General features: G+C 36.5%; 1 protein-coding gene across 1 annotated transcript in view; it reads right to left on the reverse strand.

The window, feature by feature from the left end:
* Positions 1 to 1,795: 1,795 nt before the first annotated feature.
* Positions 1,796 to 25,474, reverse strand: part of usta (uronyl 2-sulfotransferase a) — a 45,994-nt gene continuing 22,315 nt past the window's right edge. The window contains exons 2-8 of the mRNA XM_055021382.1: positions 22,609 to 22,652; positions 18,309 to 18,464; positions 12,733 to 12,812; positions 12,468 to 12,621; positions 4,147 to 4,244; positions 3,897 to 4,054; positions 1,796 to 2,994 (exon numbers count right to left, since the gene is read on the reverse strand). Of these exons, the coding sequence (XP_054877357.1) occupies positions 2,702 to 2,994; positions 3,897 to 4,054; positions 4,147 to 4,244; positions 12,468 to 12,621; positions 12,733 to 12,812; positions 18,309 to 18,464; positions 22,609 to 22,652 (983 nt within the window). The 3' untranslated portion in view covers positions 1,796 to 2,701. The remainder of the gene's footprint in view (positions 2,995 to 3,896; positions 4,055 to 4,146; positions 4,245 to 12,467; positions 12,622 to 12,732; positions 12,813 to 18,308; positions 18,465 to 22,608; positions 22,653 to 25,474) is intronic.

Below are 25,474 nucleotides of genomic sequence, written 5' to 3' on the forward strand. Positions count from 1 at the left end.
AGTTTTGTGGAATCAGGAAATTGCAACAATAGAACCTGACTGATAACATGAAACAGGCAAAAAAATAAATAAATAAATAAAAAATCTTAACCAGCAACACTGTTTTTAAATAAATTGAAGAACAGTGGGTTTGAGACAGCACTTTTCTTTCTCCCCTTTACGTCCTATTCCATTAAGTAAGAAGTTTCACTCCTCTATCTCACACTCCATATTCAGACTGCTACAGAAATTGTGTGCTTCAGTGGCCTTTTCATTAACAGCTTTGGATCTTTCACTCAAATCTGAGAATTTTTTTGTCTTCACAGCATTTTACAGGTTAAACACTTTTTTTTCTTTTACACTGGATTTGGTTCAATGAACAATATTATCTATTTATAAATTAAACTCGCAGTCATAAAAGGTCCCTTCATAAAGTCTAAAGCATCGGTATAAAGGTATGTCTACTAAAATAAAATTATGCTTAAGAAAGAAAATAGCAGGACATGTATTATGGTATAAGTTCTCCCTTCTTTGTGAAAAAGAGACCTATATTGAGGTTTGGTAAGATGAGATAAGCTGGAGCAATCAGAGCAGGATAGCCACAACAACAAAAAATATCACGTTTGCAAAAATACATTCTTAGCCAAAAAAAGCTGCAAATTCAAAGGACATTTATCTCAAAGGCCTTAAATGATGAAATGAATTTATTATGAACCAGTTTCCCACTGTAGACACATTGAAATGGCATGTGTAGTCTCATCACTTTGAGAAACATGATACACACTAAACACTGTTTTCCTTCCTGAGAATTTTATCTTGAATGCAAATGATTACAAAATAATAAATTAAATTGATATGAAATAAAACACTTAGAACATAAATGCAACAATACCAAGAGGACAGGTTATGAGGAGTTGATTAAGTCTGTAGTTGACATGTTAGCTTATGGCTATGTGGGTTTTATGCTACTTCTACCAGTAGCTAGAAGTGATAAAAAAAAAAAGATAAAAAAAATAGTTACTGTGAGTTGACATAAACACATTAAAAAAGTTCAATTTTTTAATGTGGCTCTTTTCAAAGATCCTAAGCAGTTAACAGCTTTTGTTGGGTGTCTTTATTTACTATAAGCTAAATAGTTAGCATCGGAGCTGAAGCACTAGTAATATTTACCTGTGTGAAACATCTGTCACATAGAAAAATAAAGCGTTACAAAAGTTTGTAAATCAGAATGGAGACTTTTGCTTCTTACATTCATTAAATCTTCTTTTATACAAGTTGTCTGGAAATGTGGCCAACTGTGATCTAAGTACTTGCTTGATACAGGAACATTATTGGTGATGCAACATCTCTGAGCTTCATTATCTCAATAATTATCAGCTCCTCTGTAAATAACAAAAGTCAAGCAAACCTAATGATAGTTTAAGGTTTCTCAAGTGATCTAAAAAAACAAAAAAGAAACTTGTTTAATGTTATTGAGATGTCAGTTGCCATAAAATCCTTTGGTGCTTGACAGTTTCTGCTTAGCCTTTGCATGTAGTGACAGCAAATCCAAAAAACTCTAAATGAAGATATGTAGAGTTTTACTGAGGGTGAGATATTAACTGCTTATAATCTTTTAAAGAACATCACTTTAAGAATTCAGTACTCTCTAAAACACAAAAGATCACAAACACTTCCATACCTTGCAAGCAAATATCATTCATAACCAAGTCAAAATAAAAGGCAAAATGCTATCCAGTTTTGATCAAATCCCTCATTTTGCTGCAGATGTTCACAAAGCATTATTTCACAAAAAAAAAAAAACCCTGCAGGATATTTATACAGTTTAAAAAAGCATCACAGCAGAATAGTTATTTGGTAAACTCTGATTTCTTTTCACCTTTGGATTACAAATGAGGCACCCTAATGCTTTTAGCATGTAACTCATACCCCTGACATACTCTCAAAGAATTGTATTTCCCAAAACTATTCTAAATTACTCTGTTGGCAAGGTCAAACTCAGTCATTCATGTACATCTAGGTGGAATTCTCTGAATTCATAATAGATGTGTTTGGTTTAACCCTCATTCATACCTTACAACATTTGACAGTTCCTTAAAATGTTATAAACATCTTATAACAACTGACTTAACTTAATGCAACTGTTACCAACTGTGATCCCAAAGCTTCCTGTCTCACAGTTACTGGACATCCTAATGAGATTTGGCACTTATAACAGTCCTGCACAACTAATATACATATAATACTTTTGGCACTCCCCTTTCCCCCCCTCCAAGTCATTTTTTATAATTAAATCAGCACTTTTATAAAATAAAAGTCTGACTGGAAATGTCTCTGAAATCCTCTTCAACATTTAGTGTATATCCCAACACATTAAATTGCCCTCTAATCTCTCCTGGAGATTATAACAGTTAAGATCATAAAACCCTCATAACAAGCTCCAGTAAAATCAATTATGAAATAACTTGAGCCTGTAATTATTTTCATCTGTCCTTGTCCAGTTCTTAAATAGATCATTTTTGTTTCTTTCAGTTGCGTAAGTCCAAAGTGCTGGGTCTTTCATCATAAGAGCTTGAAGACGAAAAACCGAACTCTCCAAAGTAAAGGTGCCAACATCCAAAAGATGGGACATACTGCCACTATTCCTGTGGGTTTCTCAAGCTTTCTTTAGCCAGTTTTAGTCGACTCTATTGTTTGGCTTTATCCACTGTTTACGCTTTCTTCAGGGATGAACCAGCCAGCTGTTGGCATCCTCCAGGTCTGAGTCTAGCTCTTCATCTTCATCTAAAGGTTCAGGTGTTCGAAGGGCCAGTTCACGTAAAAAATCTGGCGGGTAGACCGGCGGGCGAGAGGTGGATCTCAGGCCAATTTTCTTCTTCATGAGGTGAAACTGATCACGGATGAAGTCATAGAACTCGTACTCGTAGCGCATGCGGTGATACAACACCTGCAGGGCCTCGAGCGTAGGGGTATGTTTTCTGACCGTGCCGGTCAGGTTTCCCATTTTTCGATATTCTTTGATAAAAAAGGAAAAAAACAAACAAACAAACAAACAAACAAAAAAGACAAGTCAGTTAATACAGTTGAATTCATTTAATAAACCACTTGCTAAAACTTTTTTGTTTATACATATCAAGCTTGATTAGTAAAACAATTGTATTTTTTTTTATTTATGCTGAAATGGGTAATTTCATCACATTTTTGAGGAAATGAAATAGCATGAATGAATGAAATTACCATGCCTGGATGTTGATGTTGGTGTAAGGTGAAGCAGAACTCTACAGTCCATTATTTTAATCAGGAACAAATTTTTTAAATATTTTAAAATAAAAAATAGTTATCTGTAGTGAATATCTTGAATGAATGCATAGTCATTTAGGAAAGAATGGAGAGAGCATATGTACTTTGGCAAAGGTCCTGTACTAAGGGAACATGGGTAAGCTTCCTGAAACTAAATAAACATGTCTGACCTCAGTGTGTATTTTAAACACTTCCCATAAACCTGGAAATGTGGCCATCTCTGACCTAATTTCTCTAATTTCACTAATTTAGGCAAGATAACATGTAAGAAACCCAACTTAATGAATTAATGGTTCTGCATAGTCAAGCCAAACTGCCAAAATCATTTTTGATTGTTGCAGTAGAATGACATAAATCACGTCATGTTGTTCTCAGCCTCATGTCGCCCCTTCTTGTCACAAAGCTCCTTGCAAACTTTTGACCCCTTTCTGCATACAAAACTATTGTGTGATTGGTAAGAACTTTGTGAGTGGGTCTTTTCACATATTTCTCGATTTGATATAAGCATCATGCCCAAACACAATTAAAAAAATAATAATTTTATCAGATGGAATTAAAGTCTTTGCGTCTTGTTTTAAGAATGACAAACATCATGATATTTATCAGTTAGCACCAACCTGGACTCTTATAAATGTCAAGTACTCCAGAAAAGTAATGGGGTAAGAGTCTCTCCAGCATAAGCAGAACATCCTCCAGCTCCTCCAAGATCCCCACAAGGAGGTAGTTCTCCAGCACATTCTGCTTGGCCCTCTCCAAAGCCCACACTCCAGGTTCTCTGTGAGGCATTCAAGTAGTACAAGTGAGCAGTCAAACAATATTTATGTCAAAAGAATTGAAGTGAAAGATTCCCAAAGCAGTTAAATCTACCTGCACTTAGGATGTTGTCCACAGAAATAGGGAATGATGTAGAAAACTCGAGGATTGGAGCACTCAGGGTAATTCTCGAGAATGCACACATTTATATCCTGAAAGTAGACAAACACAGTAATGTTAGTTCTGAAGCTCTTATTTCTACGTTTATTTTAGTTGTTGTTTAGTGGCCGGCTTTATCCACTAGATGGAGTTCTTCACTTTGAAAAACCCAGTCAGCTTCACAATGGCGAGCCAAAGCGCATTACGAAACAACATTATGTGCAAGAAGATAAAATCAGCCCTTCATCTGCTATCAGTGCACAGATAACAACAAAAAATCAGTAGAACACACAAAAAGATTTCACAGTTTAGATGCTGGACGTGTAGTGATCAGGGAGAGTTGTGACTTTTCTGCCTGAATTTGGAAGTTCTTAAAAATGATATGGGGAAACATGAACAAATATTAAAAACACACATGCAGCAGTAAAGCAGGCCAGTCACTGTGGAACCTGGAGTCAAATCCATGTCAGGTGACGTAAGTATTCTGCGTGGAAACAAGTCCTGAGAAACAAAACAGTCTAGGAAGCTTTACTTGACAGCATTTGTTTGGGAACAAACATGTTCTCAAAGCTGGTTCTTTTAATCACCACTTTGGAATATTTTCTAATAGCAGAGCTCAACTGAGTAATTGATCAAAATCAGCACTGAGAATGACACAGATTCTTAGTGCTGAGAATCTGTGTCATTTAGCTGAGTAGACAAAACCAGAACTCTGGCCTTCCCCAAATGATTCCAGCTGCTGATGAGGAAATGATGTAAAAGACCTACGGATGAACAGGCTTTGTTTTGGAGAGTTTGGTTTCTATGAGAGCTAGCGAGTGGCATTTAAGTCATATAAAAAGTGATCAATTGCCTTAAGCAAAAACAAAAAATTAAAAATTAAAAACACTACCATATAAAAATCACTGGCCTAGAAAAAACAAGAAGAAGCAAAAATCTATCTATATTTATTGATTGTCTATAGGTTTTATAAAAATGGTTAAAAAAAAAGTAAAATAAGACCGTATGGGCAAAAATGTCCAACAGAGATCTAGATACATCCTTTTATTGACCAGTTTTTTTCTGATTCAGCGAGGAGCTGTGGAGTTTTATGAACTTTATGACAGACTAATAAGGTTGTGCTCAAGAACTAAGACTTCCTGGTTACCAATGTAGCAAGTAAGTGGGAAGCTCTTCATTGAAATTACAACAAAAGCCCAGAAGACCTATAAGAAAGAGTTCAACACTGGAGTGCTGTGCTATTCAGGTCATGTTTGCACTAATAACAAGTTGGCTGTTGTTTCAATTTAAACAGCACCCTGTATATGGGACATCCTCAAGCAGTCTCAAGTGGCAATTCAAGGTCCTGTTAAATCATTTTTAAAAAATGTGTATTTAACTCAGTGTCGAAACCAAGCAGCCTTTTTTTTTTATTGCATGAGCAACTTTTTGAAGTCATTGTTCGATTTCAGGAGAACAACTTGAATCAAACTTGTAATAGCACTCACACATATGTTTGTGTTATTAAATCTGAGTTTTCTCAAATAATTTAGATGTTTTTCAATCTTTGCGATGACATTACTGCTTAAAGACAGGATGTATTGGCTGACACAACTCCCTGACTGTATCATATGATCTGATTGGCAATATGCTCAAACACATGCAGACAGCTGCTGGAGTAGTAAAAAAGCAATGAGCGGCTGAAGCACCAGTCATAATGTTTTACAATGTACATAAAGTAAAATGTGCTAAGTGTATAATGAAAGAGAAAATATTTTATTTATATTATATTTTTCTGCTCATGATTTCAGCCCAAAAAATGACTCCTCCTCCTTCTTGCTGACTTCACAACCATGTTGGTATGTGGTGGCCATCCACCACCAATCCACAACTGCATCCATCTGGACCATCCATGGTTGAACAGCAGTCATCAGTGAACAAGTCTGTTTGAAAATGAATCGTCATGTACGGCTGGGCCCACTGCGACCGTTTCTGCTTGTGAGCTCTGGTTAGGGGTGGCTGAATAGTAGGTTTATGCACTGCAAGCCTCTGGAGGTTCCAGCAGCTTCAAATAACTGTTTGCTGCTTTGTAGGGGCTTTCATCAGCTGCTCTCTTAATCCGATGAATATGTCTAACAGAAACCTTCCTCATTATCCCTTTATCTGTACAAACCCATCTTTGTTCTGAATCAGCCACAAATCTCTTCACAGTACGATAATAACACTTCAGTTTTTGTTAAATATCTAATGTTTTCATTCCTTGTCACACGGTTCTACGCTATCTGATGATTTTTGTCAGCAGAGATCCTTTCTCTTTCCCATAATGCTCGAAATCTGTGGCCTGCTTAATAATGCGGAACACAGATTTCCTTTAACTGAACTCACCAGACAAACTAATCAACACAGCTCTCTGAAATTAATTATAAAGATTGAAAGAGCCCAGACACACAATACCATCTATAAATTTAATAGCACAACAAAATATTTCATCTTTATGACACTTAAATCCAATTTGCATAAAAATTTGGAACACGGTGTAATTGGGATACTGATCATTTAATATGTTTTTGTAATTTTCACTCAAGAACTATTGACATATTTAATTTTCTTTATTTGATTTCCATTATTATTCTTTCCATTATTAAATTATTCTCTGTTGCGCTAACACCTCCTTGTGAGTAAAACTTTATATCTCTGCCAACAACATGAAACACATTTGCATGATGTCCTCTTATTAAGTAGTTTGGCAACCCTTAAAACAAACACAGAGCAACTAAACAGTGAACAGAAACAAAGTTGATAACATCAACTGATTTTCATAGGCAGATAATGCTTTATACATTTACATATTATAAAGACTAATTTATTGTATTTATGTGACTAGAACTGAACCATAATTTAATAAGAAATTAATTTCTCTGCACATGCAGCATATTCTTCTAGATACTTGTGCATATTGCTTCAAGTTATTATGGATGCAAATGAAATGTCAGAGTTTAATGGTTCATTTATGTCAATTCTTTTTGAAGCATTGGAATAGTTTTATAACCTTCAGTGCAAGTTAAGAAAATAATTTCATGTTCAAGTTTGGATTTATTCACGTTCTTTTTCCGATACGTGGCATCTAACTGGATAAATCACCAGTCTCCTTAGCGAAACTAGTATGTCTAATTTAAATTGGTTGGTTTTCATGAATGAACCCAGATCTCAACCATAGTACACACATTTTTTTTAGGAGGCTTAAGTTTGAGGCTTTGGGAAGATCACTTCTGCAATTGTTTATGCATTACTGAAATAGCCAACTGTGCCTTAACTGTGTCTGTTTTTTAAATTAATATTGAAGAAATATTAATTTTCTTTATTAAATTATTGTTTCTAGATTTCATTGCTCTTGTTTATTGTCTAATCATTCCATGATAGAAGAAGGTTCAAACTAAATCAAGAAAACAAAAAGTGATTATAAAATTTTGTTTTACCTGTTTTAGTGTATTAAAATGAATGAGGATGAAATGTGGAAAATTCCATATGTGGATGAACAGTCACTCTTTTGTTCTCCCAGATCAGTCTCTGTCACACATCCTAGACCTCAGAATGACCTGCTTTTGAACAATGTTGCAATGTTATCTGATTATTTCCCTATGTCTTATTCTATCTGTCCCCAGGGATGTTTTCATGCTGAAGATAGAATGCTGACCAATGTTTCTTTTTTGATAATAAGGAGAAGTGCAACTCTTAGTTCCCTATTAAATAGTGACTATATAACCTTATATTCTCTTTTAACAATGCAGTACCACATTCAAACTTTGAGGGTTACTTGCATTACATTGTGAATGAATAAAGAGAAGTTAAAATGCAGTATTTAAGACATGATTGCAGCAGGCACCAAATGTGTGCACCATAGAAATGGTTCTTTGGGCTGTTTTAAGCTGAAATGATCTTTGTACCTCAAGAGGGCAGTGGAGGAAACTCACCCCCAAAGGTTTATCTGATGAATCATTGACAACAGCACAAATCTCATGCACATGACTTTATAAAATTTTATCGATGAGGAAGTGTGCCAGGCTTTGTTTTTGTCACAAATTTTCAGATGTCAAAGACCCTTCTACCCATTATCTAACATGCCTATCCCAGCAGTCAGTAGTCAAAGACAAACAATTTTAATAATATCGAGAAGAACTTCAGTCATATATATATAGGCCATAACAGTAATGCAATAGGATATCTTTAAAAACAGTAAGTGCAGAATTTGAAAATAACTATTTGATTTCATTCAACACTATCAAGTCAAAATCCTAATTAACCTCCTAATTGTTGCCCCCAAAACACTTGCATGCGAGTCAATGAATCTATGAGGAAAAAGAATCTCATAACAGGTTATCGGTTTTGAAGTCTTCCAGGGAAATCACTTTATGTCATCTTTTTGGACAAAAAAAAATCTGAAAATATGGAATTCTAGTACTCAATATTAATAAGAAAGCAAATTTAGTGAGTTGGTCACAAATTAGGCAATCAGGGAGACAACGAGGGAGACAGTGTCATAGTGTTCCCAATGTCAAGGCTTGTTGAGACATGACTGATGTCAGTAAAGCCTCTTTCTTTGTGAGTGCAATTATTCTTTTCAAGGTTCTTGTAACTGACAGTATAACTGGAAACAGATGATTTTTCAGTTAGGGTGGGAATCTCTTGATCAGACAACTGTCTTTCAACAGTGAGAACTCCCCAAGGTCTATTTCATTTATTCTTTTTTGCTTCACAAAGTTTGAGCCCTAGTTTGTGCAGCTGTCTCTAGCGGAGGTGTTCATAAAAAGTTGTATCATTCCAAAGTGTTGAGTCCATAGCTCTTCTTTAAAATTGCTGACAACAATTTCCCCAAAACGGGGCTTTCAAATATAAGGTGCTTTTTGCTCCAACACCTGAACAAGAAAACCCTGACTCCACTGATGACTGATAATTGATGAGCGCAAACACTGGGGCTGAACTATGAATATATTGCATGCCCTTACATCCATTGCTGCTATTTTGTATGAGTAATCACATGAACCAGCAGAAGTAGGATTGTTCACATTAGCAAGGTTGTACATTAACAGAACATAAGCGAAGATCTGTGCACAATTGTAATGGAAATACATTGTTTCATAAATTGTCTAATGAGATTAAGCAAACCTAAAGAGAGAAATTGGCAAGTAATCTGAAAAACTTAAATCAAGTTGCCATTTCATATGTGACCTAAATTCATTAAAGGTTCAATCGATTATTATAGATTATGAATGATAAGCGACTTGACAGATGCTTATCTGAAGTGGATATGTCATGAGGTCAAGTAACCATTACATCACTTTGTAAAGGACAGCTAATGTGTATAAAGAGGGGTGTGGAGACTGACGGAAAATCCAGTTGGACCACAGGAATGTCTCTGCAACATGTGCATAGGGTTCCCTTTGCACATGTAGGCAGACTGACAGTGTTCTTTCATTGACACCTTTGAAATTCTTCCAAAAGGAGGGCAGCGAAGGCTAACACACACCAGGCAGGGAGATACATCTGATAACACTTTAAACTTTAATTGGTGACATGCCTGGGAAAGAATCCTGATTCTCTATTCTCTATAAGTGTTAATAAACAATGTTGGTCAGAACAATAATCTCCTGGTCAGAATTGCTACTGACATTTACAGTGCTATGCAGAAGTTTTCCAAACACTTTGAACAACTTCAATGCACTCTGTTGCGATGACATATAATATGCCAATCCAAAGGTGAACCTTCACACTGGTTATAGGGGCATTAGAGGATAGGCTCTAACAAGGTTTCCTCTATGATTGCCCTGTATTTAACTCCATTCATCTTCCCATCACCTCTCACCAGGTTCCTTGTCCCTGCTAAAGAAAACCATGTCTACAGCATGCTTCTGGCACCACCATGTTTCACTATAAGCATTGAATGATTGAAATGATTTGATGTTAGTTTTCTTTAACTCCTTGCATCTTGTCTGCAAGTCAAAATGCTACATTTTTGTCTCTGACCACAGCTCCTTCTTCCACAAGTTTGCTGTGTTCCCTATATGACTTGTAGCAAACTGAAAATGGGACTTTCAAAGCACAGGTAACTTTGTATAACACCACGGCTTCCTCCTCCCCCTAAACTGTAGGAAGGGGCCCCTGTAGTCTGCATACTTTAATAACTCAACTCACATGGTCTCACTCCAGGGAAAACAGTGCAACACTTAATTACATCCCGTCTGACTCAAGCCAGGCTGACGTTTATTGCTGCTCTTGTTAGCCTTTTGAGAATGACCCTTCTTAGGTCTCTGACTCTGACATGAATATATGATCAGGCTGGGATAATTATTAAATACGTTGAAAATTGTAATTGCAAATTATAATTAGATAAAAATAAATCTAAATAATATCACAGGAAGTGTCAAAATGCATTTTGACACGGCTGTCAGGTTAATACCTGACAGCCGGTTTACAAAAAATATATATACATATGTTTTACAAAAAATATATGTACATAAGTCTGTCATGGTATAGAATAGATAATGTCTGTAATTAAAATGTCTGCCTCGGTTTGTTATGATTTGATAAAAAGGCTGATATCAGGTTGTGACTTGATTTTTTGTATACAACAATTTACTCTGTCAATATTTTCTCAGTATCTCTGCTATGCCTTGCTGCAATTAAATGGTTGGTGCAAAGCGTCCTTTAGTGTTGCAAAAGGTAAGTTTTCAAAGATAATTTTCTGAGTGAGTTTTATCCTATTTTCTACATTAAATGTACGTATTTTTCTTTTTCTGTTAGTGAGACACTAACTACTCTCAGATAACCTAGGCATTCACATTAAAGACATTCCTTCAGGATCTGTATGAATGGTAACACAGTATTTCCTGCTTCTGGAACATCTTCAAAGACCTTTTAGTGTCAAAGCACTGTATAATTAGAGTTTACATGAACGCCACGCTGGAATCAAACATTAGCATTTTCTGTTTCAGTTCATATCTGAGCAGAACTTCAGGCTATCAGAGCACCGAGTCCTATCTCAAAGCACTGTTAATGCCAAGAGAGAGAATCACTCACAGCACAAACATGCAGCAATAGTGTGTTGAACATTCTGAATGCATTAGCTTTTTGAATAATAAGCATCTGTAAAATTGATCTTGCCAAAGTCAATAGGAGAGTTAATGGGCTTGTGGAAACTGGGACTGGGATAAATAGCAGAAAGAGAAGAGGAATGCTACAAGATACAGTTCTTGCTTGGCTCATTAGATGTGACTAAAAATAGATTCCTTAGAAAAACCAACTGAAAATGTGGGATTGAAACAAAATGATAAGAAAGTCAGCTCTCTCTTCAAAGGTGCCAGTTTAGTGTTTTGCAAATAAGTTGACCAGTTTTAGTACTGTTATGGTGAATCATATTTCTACAAAGCCTTTCATTTCCCAGCGGGCATAGCAGAAAAACAATATCATAAAACAACCCCACCTGATGCTAATTTTCTCTTATTAATTATTTCATTAATTGAAAGGGGTTATAAATTGGAGCAGCATGGTGTTCAGTCAAGGACGTCATTTATTCTGTGGAAAAATAGGCCTTAATTAAACAGATGGTTTTGATTTAACGACTAAAGGAGCAAATGCTTTATATTTGGTTGTAGTACATAACTAAAATCAGTCAAATGGGCCGTTCCAGACAGTCCTCAGAAGAGAAGTACATTTTGAAACCCAAGAAAAGCAAAGGACTAATAAAAAGCAGTTTCCAGATAAAGGATGACTCCACACAATCAAGAAAAATGAGCTCCATCTCTCAATCAAACATCCACCATCAAAGAGGACATGAAAGAAACTTCATCAGGTAGGAAGTGCAGAAACAGTAACAGACACTTTGCTTAAACCTCATCAGCCTGATGAGGACATATTTCCACTTCTTAGGACATGCAATCACATGCAGGAATACACTGAGTAATAGTGCTTTTCCATCTGTCAAAAGGAAGTGTCCTCATTATTCATAGAAGCTGACTGTTTTAGAAGCCAAGCCTGGCTGTAACCCTTAGACAGGGTCAAGCATTTAGATTGGTGAGACACAAAAACTCCAGAAAGCATAAAACTCCATATCCAACTGAGGCACAAAGCCCTTAATCAGACAGGATGTTTTTCTCTCACAATTTTTTAGCATAATCAAATGTGCACTAACCTACAAGAATGGGGATTAAAATTAAAAATCAATGAAGTGAACTGTGTAGTGCATCTTGCACCTTAAGCTGAAATGATTTTAAAGTCCCAACTGCTGAAATCAAAGTACTCACAAGGTATCGCTCATCATCTTTCATCCCTGGTGTTCGGATGAGGTGGTTCTGCTCCCCTCTCCAATCACCAAAGCGACGGAAGAAATAGTTGGAGAGGAACCGGCTTATAGGATCCCGGATTATGTTGATGTATACAGGCTGCTCTATCCGGAACCTGCAAAAAAAGAAGAAAAAAACCCCTCATATCTCGAATACTGTATATTAGCCAATAAGTGTTAATGAACAATGTTGGTCAGCTTTTTATTCTGTTGCTGCTCCACTGTACCTGGTGAAATTCATGAAGTGAACATGTCTTGTGTAGAGAAATGGCTGAGGGATCTTACTGATGTTCTTCACTAGATCCACCTGCACAAAAGCCACACACACACAAACACACACAGACACACACACCCAGTTATTTATTTATTTTTTAAAAATAAAGTTTGCACAACTCTTTTTCCCTTTTGAATTCCTTTTCTTTTTTGAGAACCAGATAAGTTTGGAAGACACACACAAAAAAGAAGGAAACATGCAAAATATGAATTGCTCTGTGTTGGATGCTACAATATGCTAAGATCAAATAATGAACACTTCTAATTTTCTAGGTAATTGTTCAATCAAAACGAACCTTTCGGGCGCTTGATGTAAGCATACACCTTCAGGCAGAAGATAAGAAAATGCAGCAATATAAGACACATGTGTTCATTAATAATGTCTATTAAGCCAAAAGGGGTAAATATAAATAAAATCAAATAAACATTGAATACAAGGTTGTGGATCTTTTGCCATTTTTCAAAAATATTATTTATTTAAAAAAAATAAGTTGATTTCCTTGTGTAGACAGCAAGGAATAAAATCCTAAAACCAAGCAGCATAATTAAATGTGAATTTCCACGAACGCATTTGCCATAATAAATGTTTCACACAGAAAAAATAGCCATTTTGATGTATTTGTTTCCAGTTTGCTGATATAAAAGGCCACAGAAATTAAGCTTATTAGCTAGCACCTATAAAAAGAATTATGGCAGATAATCATGCTTTGAGACATTTTGATTTTTATTGTGTAAGTTGCAGGCATATTTATGTAGAGTTAAGTAGATAAACTAATTTAGCTACATTGTTCTAAAAGTGTTCTAAATTGAGCAAGAGCAATTTTACAAGACATTTTGGGGATTTCCACCAGTTGTTTACACACAAAACAGAAATAAACTCATCTTTGCTGTGGTATTTATAACAATAAACTGAGAGACTAAATAAATGAATCAAAAACCTAGCTTAGGTTGGTCTGACACAATAGGAGAAATTGTTACATTCAAACTAATTTCATACTAGTGAAACAATCCAGTATCACCATAATGTCCTGATTCTTTTCCAATATGCTTCTCACATATTTTCTGTCTTGTGTTATTCACACGACAAAAGAAGAACCCTTGGGGCTTTCCAGGTCTGCTTGGAGAAACTTGCAAGAAGCAGCCAGAATCCACCAGCTTCACGGCTCTTGGACTAAGGTCCACAGAAATGAATCCAAATATGAAGTCATTCCTCACCTAAATAGTTCCATATTGGAGTAATGCAACATAATATGCAGCAAAAGTTACTTCTCTGCAAAGCAGGGAATGTATAGTATTTCATTGAAAAAAAAAGGAATCAGAAAACAACTAATTGAAATACCAAAATGCTTAGGATTGTTTTCCTTTTAGTTATGAAAATCAGGAGCAATTTTCAAAATATCAACTATAATTGGAACTGGTTGCCTTATTGTCTGTTTGAGACACGAGAATCTTGGGAAATACTGATGCCCTTCAGATGTTATCTGAAGGCAGACATAATAAACAAGTCAGCTTTTTATAAAATAAAAAATATAAATACTTAAAGAAAGAATACAAATTCCCTGCTCAAAATTACAATATGGTAAAAAAAAACACACTAATTCTCAACAGTCTTATCATCAATAAAGATGACAGCATGTAATAATGTAATTTAGAATATAATAGCATATTTGGAAGGGCAATTCTTCGAAATGTAGCCTGGACACGAATCTGGACACACCTGCAAGCAGGGTGTATGAAAGCAGCAGGTTTGACATAAAAGTTGATGCTCTTTGCATTTGAGTAGCAGAATTTCATGGTAAATTGCGCTTCAGACAGGAACCCAACGTTATGTTGCCAAAAATGGTGTAATATGTTTCTGTTTATGTGCACCACTCAGAAATCTGGCTGTAGCTTTCTGAACCAACTCCACCTGGGCCATGCCAAACACATAATGGATTGTAGTGATCTAATACTGGGGCAATAAAAGCTTGAGCAGCAGGTTAGGAGTTGCTCAGTGAAGGGAAAGCTTGACATTTATTCCACATATTCATTGTCTACATGTGGTATGTAGTCTACATTCTTAGCCTCATTTCCTGCCATAATGCAACACCTGCTCCTATGAATTATGCATTGCGGCAGCCTGATGGAAATGGTCAAGAAATTAACACAACATGACTCCAGGGTATTACTTGTTAAGTTGACAAATCTTTCTTGGCGTTTTGGCTTCAACAGGAAAGTAAGGAGAGCAGCAGGATGTGGCCAGTCATTGAACAAGAAGACTTTCAACAAAGCATTCCTCTGGAACGGATCTAGGAGCTCCACGTAAGAACAAGTGAAGCTACTTAAGAGGAGACAGGCAGCAGCAAGCTGAGTGTGAAAGAAGGACGCACTGTTTGAATTATTCTCTCTGACACATCCAACACCACTGAAGGCCTTACAAAACAACTGTATTTTACATGCGTTTGATTATACAAAAAAGCACCATAATCACTGGATGACTTCTCTCTGAAGGCAGCTACCTTCATGAGATTTTTTTGGCAGGATAAGCAAAATCAACTAAATACATATATGTTTATTTTTAATTGCAAGATGAATGTTACAACTCTGCCTTAGATTTATGTGCTATTTTGATTTGATTTACCAGATAAATTTCAAATAAAATACATTGAAGATTGTGCTTGAAACTAACAAAATATTTAAACTTATACTTTTTGTTCTCTCTCTTTGCACACAGCCACACTTCTTTTCTTCATCAAATTTCTCTCCAAAGAAAAATTAAGAAAACTTTTTTCCCCATTTTTTTTTTACAATTTCATCTTTTAAAATAAAACAAGAGAGGGTCGGCTCAAGTACTGTTTACACTTTCTACTCTTATACAGACACTTGTTATGTCATGGCAACACTATTTGGATAGCAACAGCAATATGTATACTTGTTTATACAGTTATTCAGAGGCTCCAGTCAGATTCAGATTCAGGCTTCACACTCCCTCTTTTCTATAAGCCAGTACATTTCCACTAACTCCGTTTCCATGCTTTATGGATTTCTTGTGCCATAAAACATAATATAAAGCTTTCATTAGTGTTGTACTATTTATTCTTCTGCATTTATCCATTCCCTTGATCAATACTTTATCATATTGTATTGCTTTAAATAGACAAAAAAAAAAAAAGTTCATGACTTTTTTAAACACCTTTCTCTATCTCAGAGTTGACACAGAGTGCCTCACATTTCTTACATTTAGTAAGAAAATGTGCAAGTGTGTCTCCGTGTCTCTTTGCCGGCTATGTCTGTGTGTATGTGTGTGTGTGTCCAGCACTCCCTCCTCTAATTTCCCAGGAAAGGCTGAAGGGAGAAAGTGAAGGATTCCAGGCATACCTGCACTTCCCCCTCCTAATTGAACACCAGTGGTATCTTCACGAGACTCATCAAAGGAACAGAAAAGGATAAAATTACAAAGTTTTGACTGTTGCTCTTTCTTTCCCGTAACTCAATGTCCACACAACAGTTAGAAAGTATGACTATGTGAAAGATTAAAACAATAAACACACTGACTTGAAAAAGTAGTTAAAGCCATTGAACAGTTTTACATTTTGTCAGGTTACGAAAACTAATTGAAATTTTATGTGCTGGAATTTTACCAGAGACAAAGTAATGGACACTTTTAAAGTAAAACAATTGGAAATTCTTTTACAAATAAAAATGCAGATCTATTACACATTTATTTTAACAGTTTTTAGATATTGACAAGATTTTTATATCTAGAGAGTCAAACTGTTGTGTATCATTTGAGAAGTAGCTCAAGTGCAGATAAACATACCGCTAGTTAAGCCTCAAGTTTTTTGGGGTAAAAAGTTCAGTCGGTTTTATCTGATCAGTTCATCTTTGAAATGTTTGCTGTGCCTCCTGCATGGCTTGTGAAAGGTTGCAAAGATTGCTTCCTGTGTGCAATTCCTTAATACAAATAAATGCAACACCTTTAATACTTTTTATTTGTGACAAATTTAAAAACAATGCAACATTTTTCTATTTCTAACTATCCACACTTCCTGTCGGGTAACATAAAGTCCCACATATTAAAATGTTCAAAGAGTATGAACATACAATTTAGTTTTAAACATGTTAAAAATAGGTTGATGGGAGGAAATTCAATGTCCTTACATGCATTGTGACATGTGTTATCCAATTATCTATAAACGGGGACGGACATCCATTTGCTACTCTGAGGATCTGGTTCTCACGATGCCTCCAGAGCACAGATTTACCGATTATTCAAAAGGAGAAAACCAGCTTTGACATTAATTCACAACAGCTGGCTCTTTGTAGTTGTTTCATTTTGAGCTTTTCATTTTTTATTTTCATTTCTTCCAGGAAATTTGTCTACTTTTCTGCACCCTGGGAACAAAGAAGATGTCAATAATCTTTTTACAGCATGGCTGATATGAAAAAGAGACTTAAAAGTGCAAAAATAAATTCGCAACTTTCATGCAAAAATTATTGACTGCAGAAACAATGGTTAACATTCTGGTCAAAGTGTCACCAGAAAAACTGTCAAAAATTGCACTGATGAGCCAGAACCTCAGCTGATGAGAGTAGGAGCTCGAAGTTAAGCAATGTGCATCTGCATTTGCATAAGTCAACATGCACTAAAGTACTCGGGCAAATAAACACGAGAGATTAAGGTGGCTTTTACAGGATTGCACATAAGCACCAAACAGGCTTGTTATGACATGAGAATATTCACACTTTTTTGGACCGTTCACTGAGATGTTTTCTGTGCAGAAGCCTAATCAGGCTAATGATGTTAGGTCACAACATACACAAGAGGCATTCAGAGTTTGACAAATATGTAAACAAGTCACTATTTCAATATTAGCCTAACATTTATATCAAATCAGTAATTGCTTTATATAATTAGAATCAGCTGAATCTAACCATGACCTTTTCATGAATAAGGCAACCAATAACATTATGACTATGAGTCAATGCTACATCAGTTCCCCGTAATATGTGATTAAGTTGTTTTCTCATATAGATTTCTCAAGAGTGAGTTGCATCACTGGAAAAGTCCCCCATACAACTCAAAGGCAGAATGCTGAAAATATTTCACTGGAAGTCACATGGGGATAATTCAGTTTTCTTCTTACGCTAAAACCTGTGAGTCAACATCTGGTAATATGACTCGAATTAACAAATAGTGTTCATAAGAGCTGCTTAAGATGCAGTTTCTAGTGTTTGCTTTTTATGCAAACAAGTACACCAATTATTAGTGTATGAGGGGGGGAGGGGGAATTAAAATGTAATTTTCTGTATCAAAAGTCACATTAAATGTTTTACAGTCTGAGCCTGATAAATTGTATTGCAGTCCCACACAAAGCACATCATATAACAAACACCTGGAAAGTGAAAGAAAAGTCAAAGAATTCACTGAGATACTATAAAACAGTGAATCACTCTTTCAATATTGCACTTAGCATCAATTTTTTTAAAGTGGAATTTCAATAACGCATTGCAATATCTTGTTATAAATGTTCTCCTTTACATGGCTCACCTGTTCCTGTTTCATGAGACGTGTTTTATTATGGATATCAGAAGAGACGAGGTTGAACTTATGTTTTTCAGCCAAAAGCCTCAGTAAGATGACCACTGTCCGGCTGCCGCACTTCCCCACACGGTTATAAACCACCTGGCTGGGAAACGGGAGCACCTGTAGACACATACAGGGAAATAAAGACACAGGAAGAGAAGAAAAAAAATCATTGTATTATTCAATAATATTTTCATATTTTATGTATGCATCTTTTGCTGTATAAATGTGCGATGGGAATGTTTTAATTAGTAATTGCAAATGTCTTTGAGTAGCCAGCCATGTAGAAAAAAAAGCTATTGATGTAAAGAAGTTTAAAGATTTTCAGCCAAAGTTACAACACATTGCATTTAAGCTGCAGCTGTCCTCAGAGTCTAAGGTTTCTTCTATCTTATTCATATGTTCTTTTTTTCCTTGAACTCAGTGAGTCAGAAACTGCACAGCAGAACAAAACTGACAGTTTTCTTTTTCATCACACACACAAGCTACAGCAAGCACTCACACACAGCATGAGTCACCGGTAATAAGAAGCAGTTCAGTCATGATTCACCAATTAAAGAAAAGGGTTGTTATTTCTGCCTTAACAGACATGTCAAATGTGTCATCTTTAAGACCAAATGCACTAATTAAACAAATATCTAGATGACCACTGGGTTTATAACATAAGCCTACTTTCAAATTCAGTTACGCAAGCTGATCAATCAATTTAAAAGATATGTCTGGAAAAAAAGATTCATAGGAGATTTAAAAGAAAGACCGAGCCTTTAAAAAAATGCAAAGGTTGTCAATTCAGCATATACAGGTTGAAATAATTTTCTTTTATTCTCTTTCTCATTTAAAAGCTGATCATTCCAAATGAATACATGTGGGTTCAAAGAGCTTGAAAGTAATAATTTAGTTTTATGGGTTGAATCAATAGGCGCAAACAACAAACTATTACTGAAGCTATAGTGGCAAAAAAAAAAAAAAAAAATACAAAGCCCCCATCCTGGATTAATCCAATTAACACTATGAAATTACATGAAACGTCAAAATCTTATGACAATATTTTTAATACCTTTTTTCATGTTTTTTTCGCATGTTTCCAAAAACAAGCCTCGACTTCCACTGCTTTGCTTTGAAACTCTTACACAAGCCTTCCCAAATTAAAGAAAAATATTCCTTGCAGGCGTGTCCCAGCTTACATGTTAACAAAACTCTTTTTTTCTTAACAACTGTAGCAAGGAAATGCTTTATTTCAAGTTTCAAGTGTGAAAGCAGCAGGTAGACGAGTTTTGGGAAAGCAGCTCAGAGACGGTTTCCCTGGAGTTCACGCCCAACATTCCTCTATGTTTGCCAAATAACAGACATCTAAGCTTAAAGCTGGTAAAACACATGCAGTGTTTTGCAGGACATCATTCCCTGCACATATCATGACAAATGACTTCTTCAAACTTTTATCAGCTTGATGCTGAATAATGCTGGAAGAACACCAGGAACGCTCTCCTCTCAGCACTGACAACAGACAAAATTTTTGTCTGGCAATTTTTCTATTTGTGTTATCATTGTTCCTGTTCTTTATGGTGTAGTTTTTCTAAACTACACCATAAAGTGTTGTTTAGGAAAGGTATTCAGTTTCTGGTGTATTTAGGAAATCAGAAAGTAAAATATGACAAGACTGTTTTTAATTTTGCATCTGATGAGGAGATTTATTTCAGTCTGACTTTTGTTGTGGTAATGCATTTGAACTAACCATATGCAGATTTTCAGGAAGAGGAGTCATTCCAGACATCTTTCTGTCACACTCTTTCTTCTGTCTTCACTTTTCTAAAATTAGAGGCCTGTTCACACGTCTACACTCAAATGTCCAAGTAACTTTGGGATTTTTTAAAACATTGTCAGATGTCACGTTGTTTAGGCGAAGAAAGATGGCTCACTGACCCCCATATCACAACCACTCTTCCTGGAAATGCATAGCAGCTGTTACTGATACAAACCCACACGAGAGTGAAAAGTGAGTCTGCATATTTTAGCTAGACCTGATCTGGGGTCAGTTTCTTCCACTGTGAGCCAAGGGAAGAACTGCATGTTTAGGTTACGGCTGTGGGAAGAGTGGAAATTCAAAGCATTTCCTGTTATTACAGAAAGCAGAACAAGAAAGGCAGAGTGTCTGTAGCTTTGGCAGTTCTTATGTCTTGGGATCAATAGGTGATTTAGCAATTATTGATGCAAATGCCTGAGAAAACAACTCAATGTCAGAATAAAACATAATCACAAAGGTTTGTTTTAACACTAACATAAACATCTTTTTCCTGGAAAGAAAAAAAAAAGTGAAGATCTATGCATGCAAACATCCACACAATTGTAGATTTGACATTCAGGGAACACGACCACACACAAAAAGCCTTACAGCGCTATTCTGGGTGAATTGTGGTTTTTCCATATGTTCTCATTTACATTGGACTTTCATCTCGGTTTCAAATCTTTCCCCATATTAACCAGAACCACAGCTTTCTGACTGCACATGCTCTTCGACATCAGGCCACTGTTGACACTCCTGATCAGTTCCAACTGCAAGAGGGCATGTCAACAAAATGATACTGAGAGATGTGGTTAATGTACCACATGCCACCAGCATACCATCATTAATGTCTTTCTGGGGATAGAAAAGGGTAGAAGGAATCAGTCGGTCAATGACATGCAACTATTTTGGAACAAGTGTCAATCAAGTCAGTGCATCTGGAAAATGTATGTATTGTGGTGATGTCTGCACTCTCATTTCAAGTCAAAGTAAAGTGATAGGCTCAACTTTATGAAGGTATACGTTAAAAAAAAAAAAGCCTAAGTGAATCAATGAGTGCAAATTTAAAAATTGGATTTTCTTAAATGATAACTTTTTTTCAAAATCCCAATAGTCAGACTATATTTTGCAAGAAGGTCATAGGTTCAAACAGTGGACAGGGTTTTAGTTTTTGCAGGCTTTCATGCTATCACGATGGAATTGTTTCACTTGGTGATCTGTGGGGCTGGCAACTTCATTTTAGGTTTGACACAAATATATGGAAGAACTCTCCGCTTCGGAGGAATTAGCCTCCTGTGGCGGTGTCTCAGAGATTTTATGAATGTATTTATTTGTCAGTTTGTTGTTATTAAAAATAATCTTGTTCTTTACTAACTTAAAAGAAAAAGCAGGTGTTTTTGTAAGACCCATCAAACCCCAACACTAGTTTCTTCCCATGGTCATAAAATAGGCCAGATGATGGTCGGTTGACCATTATAACTTAATCAAAGTGGCTCAAAAGCCAAAGAAATTATTTTTCTCAACAACGCCCATCTGGTTTCAGAAACAAAGTGACAATTTTCTTTGACAGCTCAACACAGATCAGCTTCTGTGTTTCAATGATTATAATGAATATAATCAGACGCCTCAAGTAACACTTGAGCCGCTACTTTAAAAACTCTTAAATTCAAATTTATAAATATTTTCAGACACACAGCTACCTGTTTTATCAAGCCAAATAACGTTGGCATGATAAAACATGCATTTTATTGATTGCTCTGAATCATTCCAATGCATGTGAATTTCTCAATTGCAAATTGCTTGTTTCAAATAATGAAAAATCATCAAATCCACATCTCTGCTGTCAAATAATAACACTAGTAATTGTGTTACAGGCACAAGGGATGTGGTTACTTGGTTTGTTTGAATGCAAAGTAAGTTTTTAAAACATATACTGAAACATAAAACCCAGATGTGATCTAAAATAAAAGCAATAGCTGCTCTCAACAGCTACAAACAAACCTCATTATTGTCCTCGGGGATTTTCAACATTGCACCCACTAAACAGCAACCCCAATCAAGCATGAAGAACGAAGTAAAAGAAAGAGATTGTACTGAAACAAAATGAGGTAAAAATGGAGTGACTGATTAAAGATGCTGTCAATAAACAAGGGTCAGATGGTGGAGGGAGAAGGCAGTTGGCAAAGAGAGAAAGAGGGAGCTCAGAGGAAAGATAGTTCTGCAGACATGCAGCTGGATGGATACAAGGCCCCTGTGTCAGCTCTCCCTCGGTGTTTGTGCCAGTGCATTCAAAGCTTTACTGTAGCTGTGAAGGCAGGTCCCACTGGTATTTACGGAGTTCGCATGGAGCTCCTTCACATAAGCCTAACCCCTCACCTTCCTTGACTTAGCTGGATTCAACTGCAGGCTAACACATCAGAGACAGAAGGCTTGGGGGAAAAAAGATCAAGGGATAGCAATTGCTTGTACCAGATAAGGACTTACTCTCTGAGCAGGTGGTCCGTGGTCATTCAGATACGTGGATTCCCCTGCAAGGAAACAAATATAAGCGTGTTACAATGTTTTAAGAATCTACACAAGCATAATTAAAAACAACTTTAATTTATATGTGTTGGGTGTGTACGACTGGATAGACCCCCCACTCATGCAGGAATTTTGTTAAAAACCTAACACTAAAATCAAAGCAAAAACATGTGGGTAGTAAAGGAAAGCCTGAAGAAATCGATGTGGCAGAAGAAAAAAAGATCTTGTGGTTGTTAAAGTCTGCAGCTGCATCTTTTGAGCTCGACTCGAAGCAGATTCTTGGCCAACAGACAATTTTGTAAAGTTTATTTGGAACATTTAGACAGTGGATTGGACTATTAATTAAAATCTGTCTTAGAGGGTCCTCCTGGGCAAAACAACAAAATGGATTCATAGGATTTGTGAGACAACATATGAATAATGTGAGGTAAATTTGTATTGTAAGCTCTCATGCAACCATCATGTCAGCTACTCTGTCTCTGGACTGTGTTAAGACATCCTCATGGTCTGAAGAACCTTTGTGACCTTATGAACGTCACAAGATTAAAAGTCCTATTTCAATGTAAAGGAAAAAATCATGATGCCACTTGACCAAGGGTGGGCAACTCCACGCCTCAAATGCTAGCCTCCTGCACCTTTTAGATGTATCTCTACTTCAATACACCAGAGACAAATAATGAGGTCATTAGCAGAACTCTTGAGAACTTGACTGTGTTTAAGATGTGATTCAGCTATTGGATTCAAGTGTGTTGGACCAGGGAGACATCTAAGAGTTGCAGGACCAGGATTGCCCACCCCTGCACTTGACTCTGTGCTTGTAAAATAGGTTCTTCCCTTCCGCTTTCATAAATGTCAAACCACACTGCTGTTGCCAAGGGTATTATATCTGCTGTCTATATTTTTTTTTCTATACATGAATGGTGGGTTTCTGCACTTCCACCATCTGTTTATTCTTTCATCTTTGCATTAGATCTGGATTTTATTTTTAAGTTTATCATAAAACTGATTGTAGCATAACTTTGAGGAAGTGCTCTGCATGGAAGAGCATCCCATCTAAAACTACTATGTGCTGGGTGTGTATCAATAAAAGTAAATCACACAGAGGCTCTGAAGCATACACCTTTTAAATGAGTTGTGCTTTCTTCCAGCTTCCAACATCATCTTATCTTCACAAAACTGACAATCAATACAATACATTTCAAACTGTAGCAACTGCCTAAAAAACTCACACTCCTAGCAATATAATATTGCACTATAAGGGTCACACCTGACAGCAACACATGAATAAAATAACACAAATGTTTGCAGTACAGCTTGAAGGGTAAAACCTTAAGAACAAACTAAGTGCAAACTCAGGATCTAATAGCAGAAGGATGACTGTTTTCAAAATTAACTGCTTGAACCTTTGTGACTAAAATAAGCAGGTTTAGTCACATAGTCTGATTGGGCGAGTAATCTAAAAAAAACTTGTTATTGTCAACAAGTAGTCTCGACATTTAACACGTTGTGCTGCATAAAACTGCACAAAACATCCTTTCCACACCAACATCTGGATCCAGCAGCATCACATTAACTGTTCACCTTCTGTCAATTTCAAACAATGAATAAGGCATGTTGCTCTTGGCAAAAAGTGTGAAGACATGGAGGAGAAAGTTGTAGCTTCTTCACACAACCAGTAATCGAGCGCACTCAGTGTTTTTTCCACCCTTAGTATCAATGCTCAGGAGTAAAAGCCAAGCTTCTGACATTATAGAGGCTCTTTGCATATCTCTGAGATGTGATCCAGAGCACAGATAAGATTAATTAGAAAAACAGCATAAAACACTCACACAAATTTATTTCTGGCCAAGTTTCTCTGTTGGATCTTATTTAAGGTTGTTTATTACATGCGTGTGCTGTAAGTAGCTGACTTTCTAAGTGTGTTAAGTAACCTGTGTACAACTTCTAACTGATTACTCTTACAGGGAGATCTTCAGCCTTGGCGATGCACTCTCTCCCGACCACAAATAGAGTCACATGTGTATTTCTATAACCTATCATTTCTTGTCTGATCGCCGGCTGATTAGTTCAACACTAACTGTCGGTGCGTTTTTAGAACCTGTCTTTTGGTCTGCCTCTATTTATGTTGCTTTGCTTAGTTCTCTTGAGGAATGCCAAAGGATGGATATGTTTGCAGGTCTTCTCAGATGCATTTTCAGGTCACCGCAGGGTAAGGATGCAGAGAGGTAGACAGCTGTTTTCCTTGGTCTGTGATCTATCACAGACTCCCCCAGACCTCCACATCTCCTTCAAGCATTCACACAGCCATGACCTCAACCTTCATCCAACTCTCTCTCTTTCCCCCACTGTGTGCTTCTCATTAGCGTTTTGGATAAAGGGTTGGAACTGTTTTTTTTCAATGCACAAGGGTTGCAAAAGCTGACAGCTGCCCTCTGCCCCCACATCCCACAGTGGGAGGAAAATTAACTTAAAAAGCCACTGTACAGTGTACTGTACTCACTGACCCCAATGTCCTGTGACAGTATCAGTCAGGAAGACAGGAAATAAAAAATCAGGAGACTTTTTCCACTTTGCCAGGAAAAGAAAACATCATATTACCATAAAAACGCTCCAGTGCAAAAATGTCCAGTTGGCAATGCAGGATACTATACAAGGACGAGGCACTCAGGACAGCTGCAGACGTTACCACCTGCATTTGATAACAATATGATCTGTGTTACATAACCTCCAATTTACATTGCTTGCATCTCTGCTCCGCCACTGAATGAAATCCGGAGTAATTATGTACCCATTATAGTCAAAGGGAGAGTTTTCACTGCCTCTGCAG

Source organism: Poeciliopsis prolifica, unplaced genomic scaffold (assembly GCF_027474105.1).
Source record: "Poeciliopsis prolifica strain line A6 unplaced genomic scaffold, Auburn_PproV2 SCAFFOLD076, whole genome shotgun sequence".
Classification (NCBI taxonomy): Eukaryota; Metazoa; Chordata; class Actinopteri; order Cyprinodontiformes; family Poeciliidae; genus Poeciliopsis; species Poeciliopsis prolifica.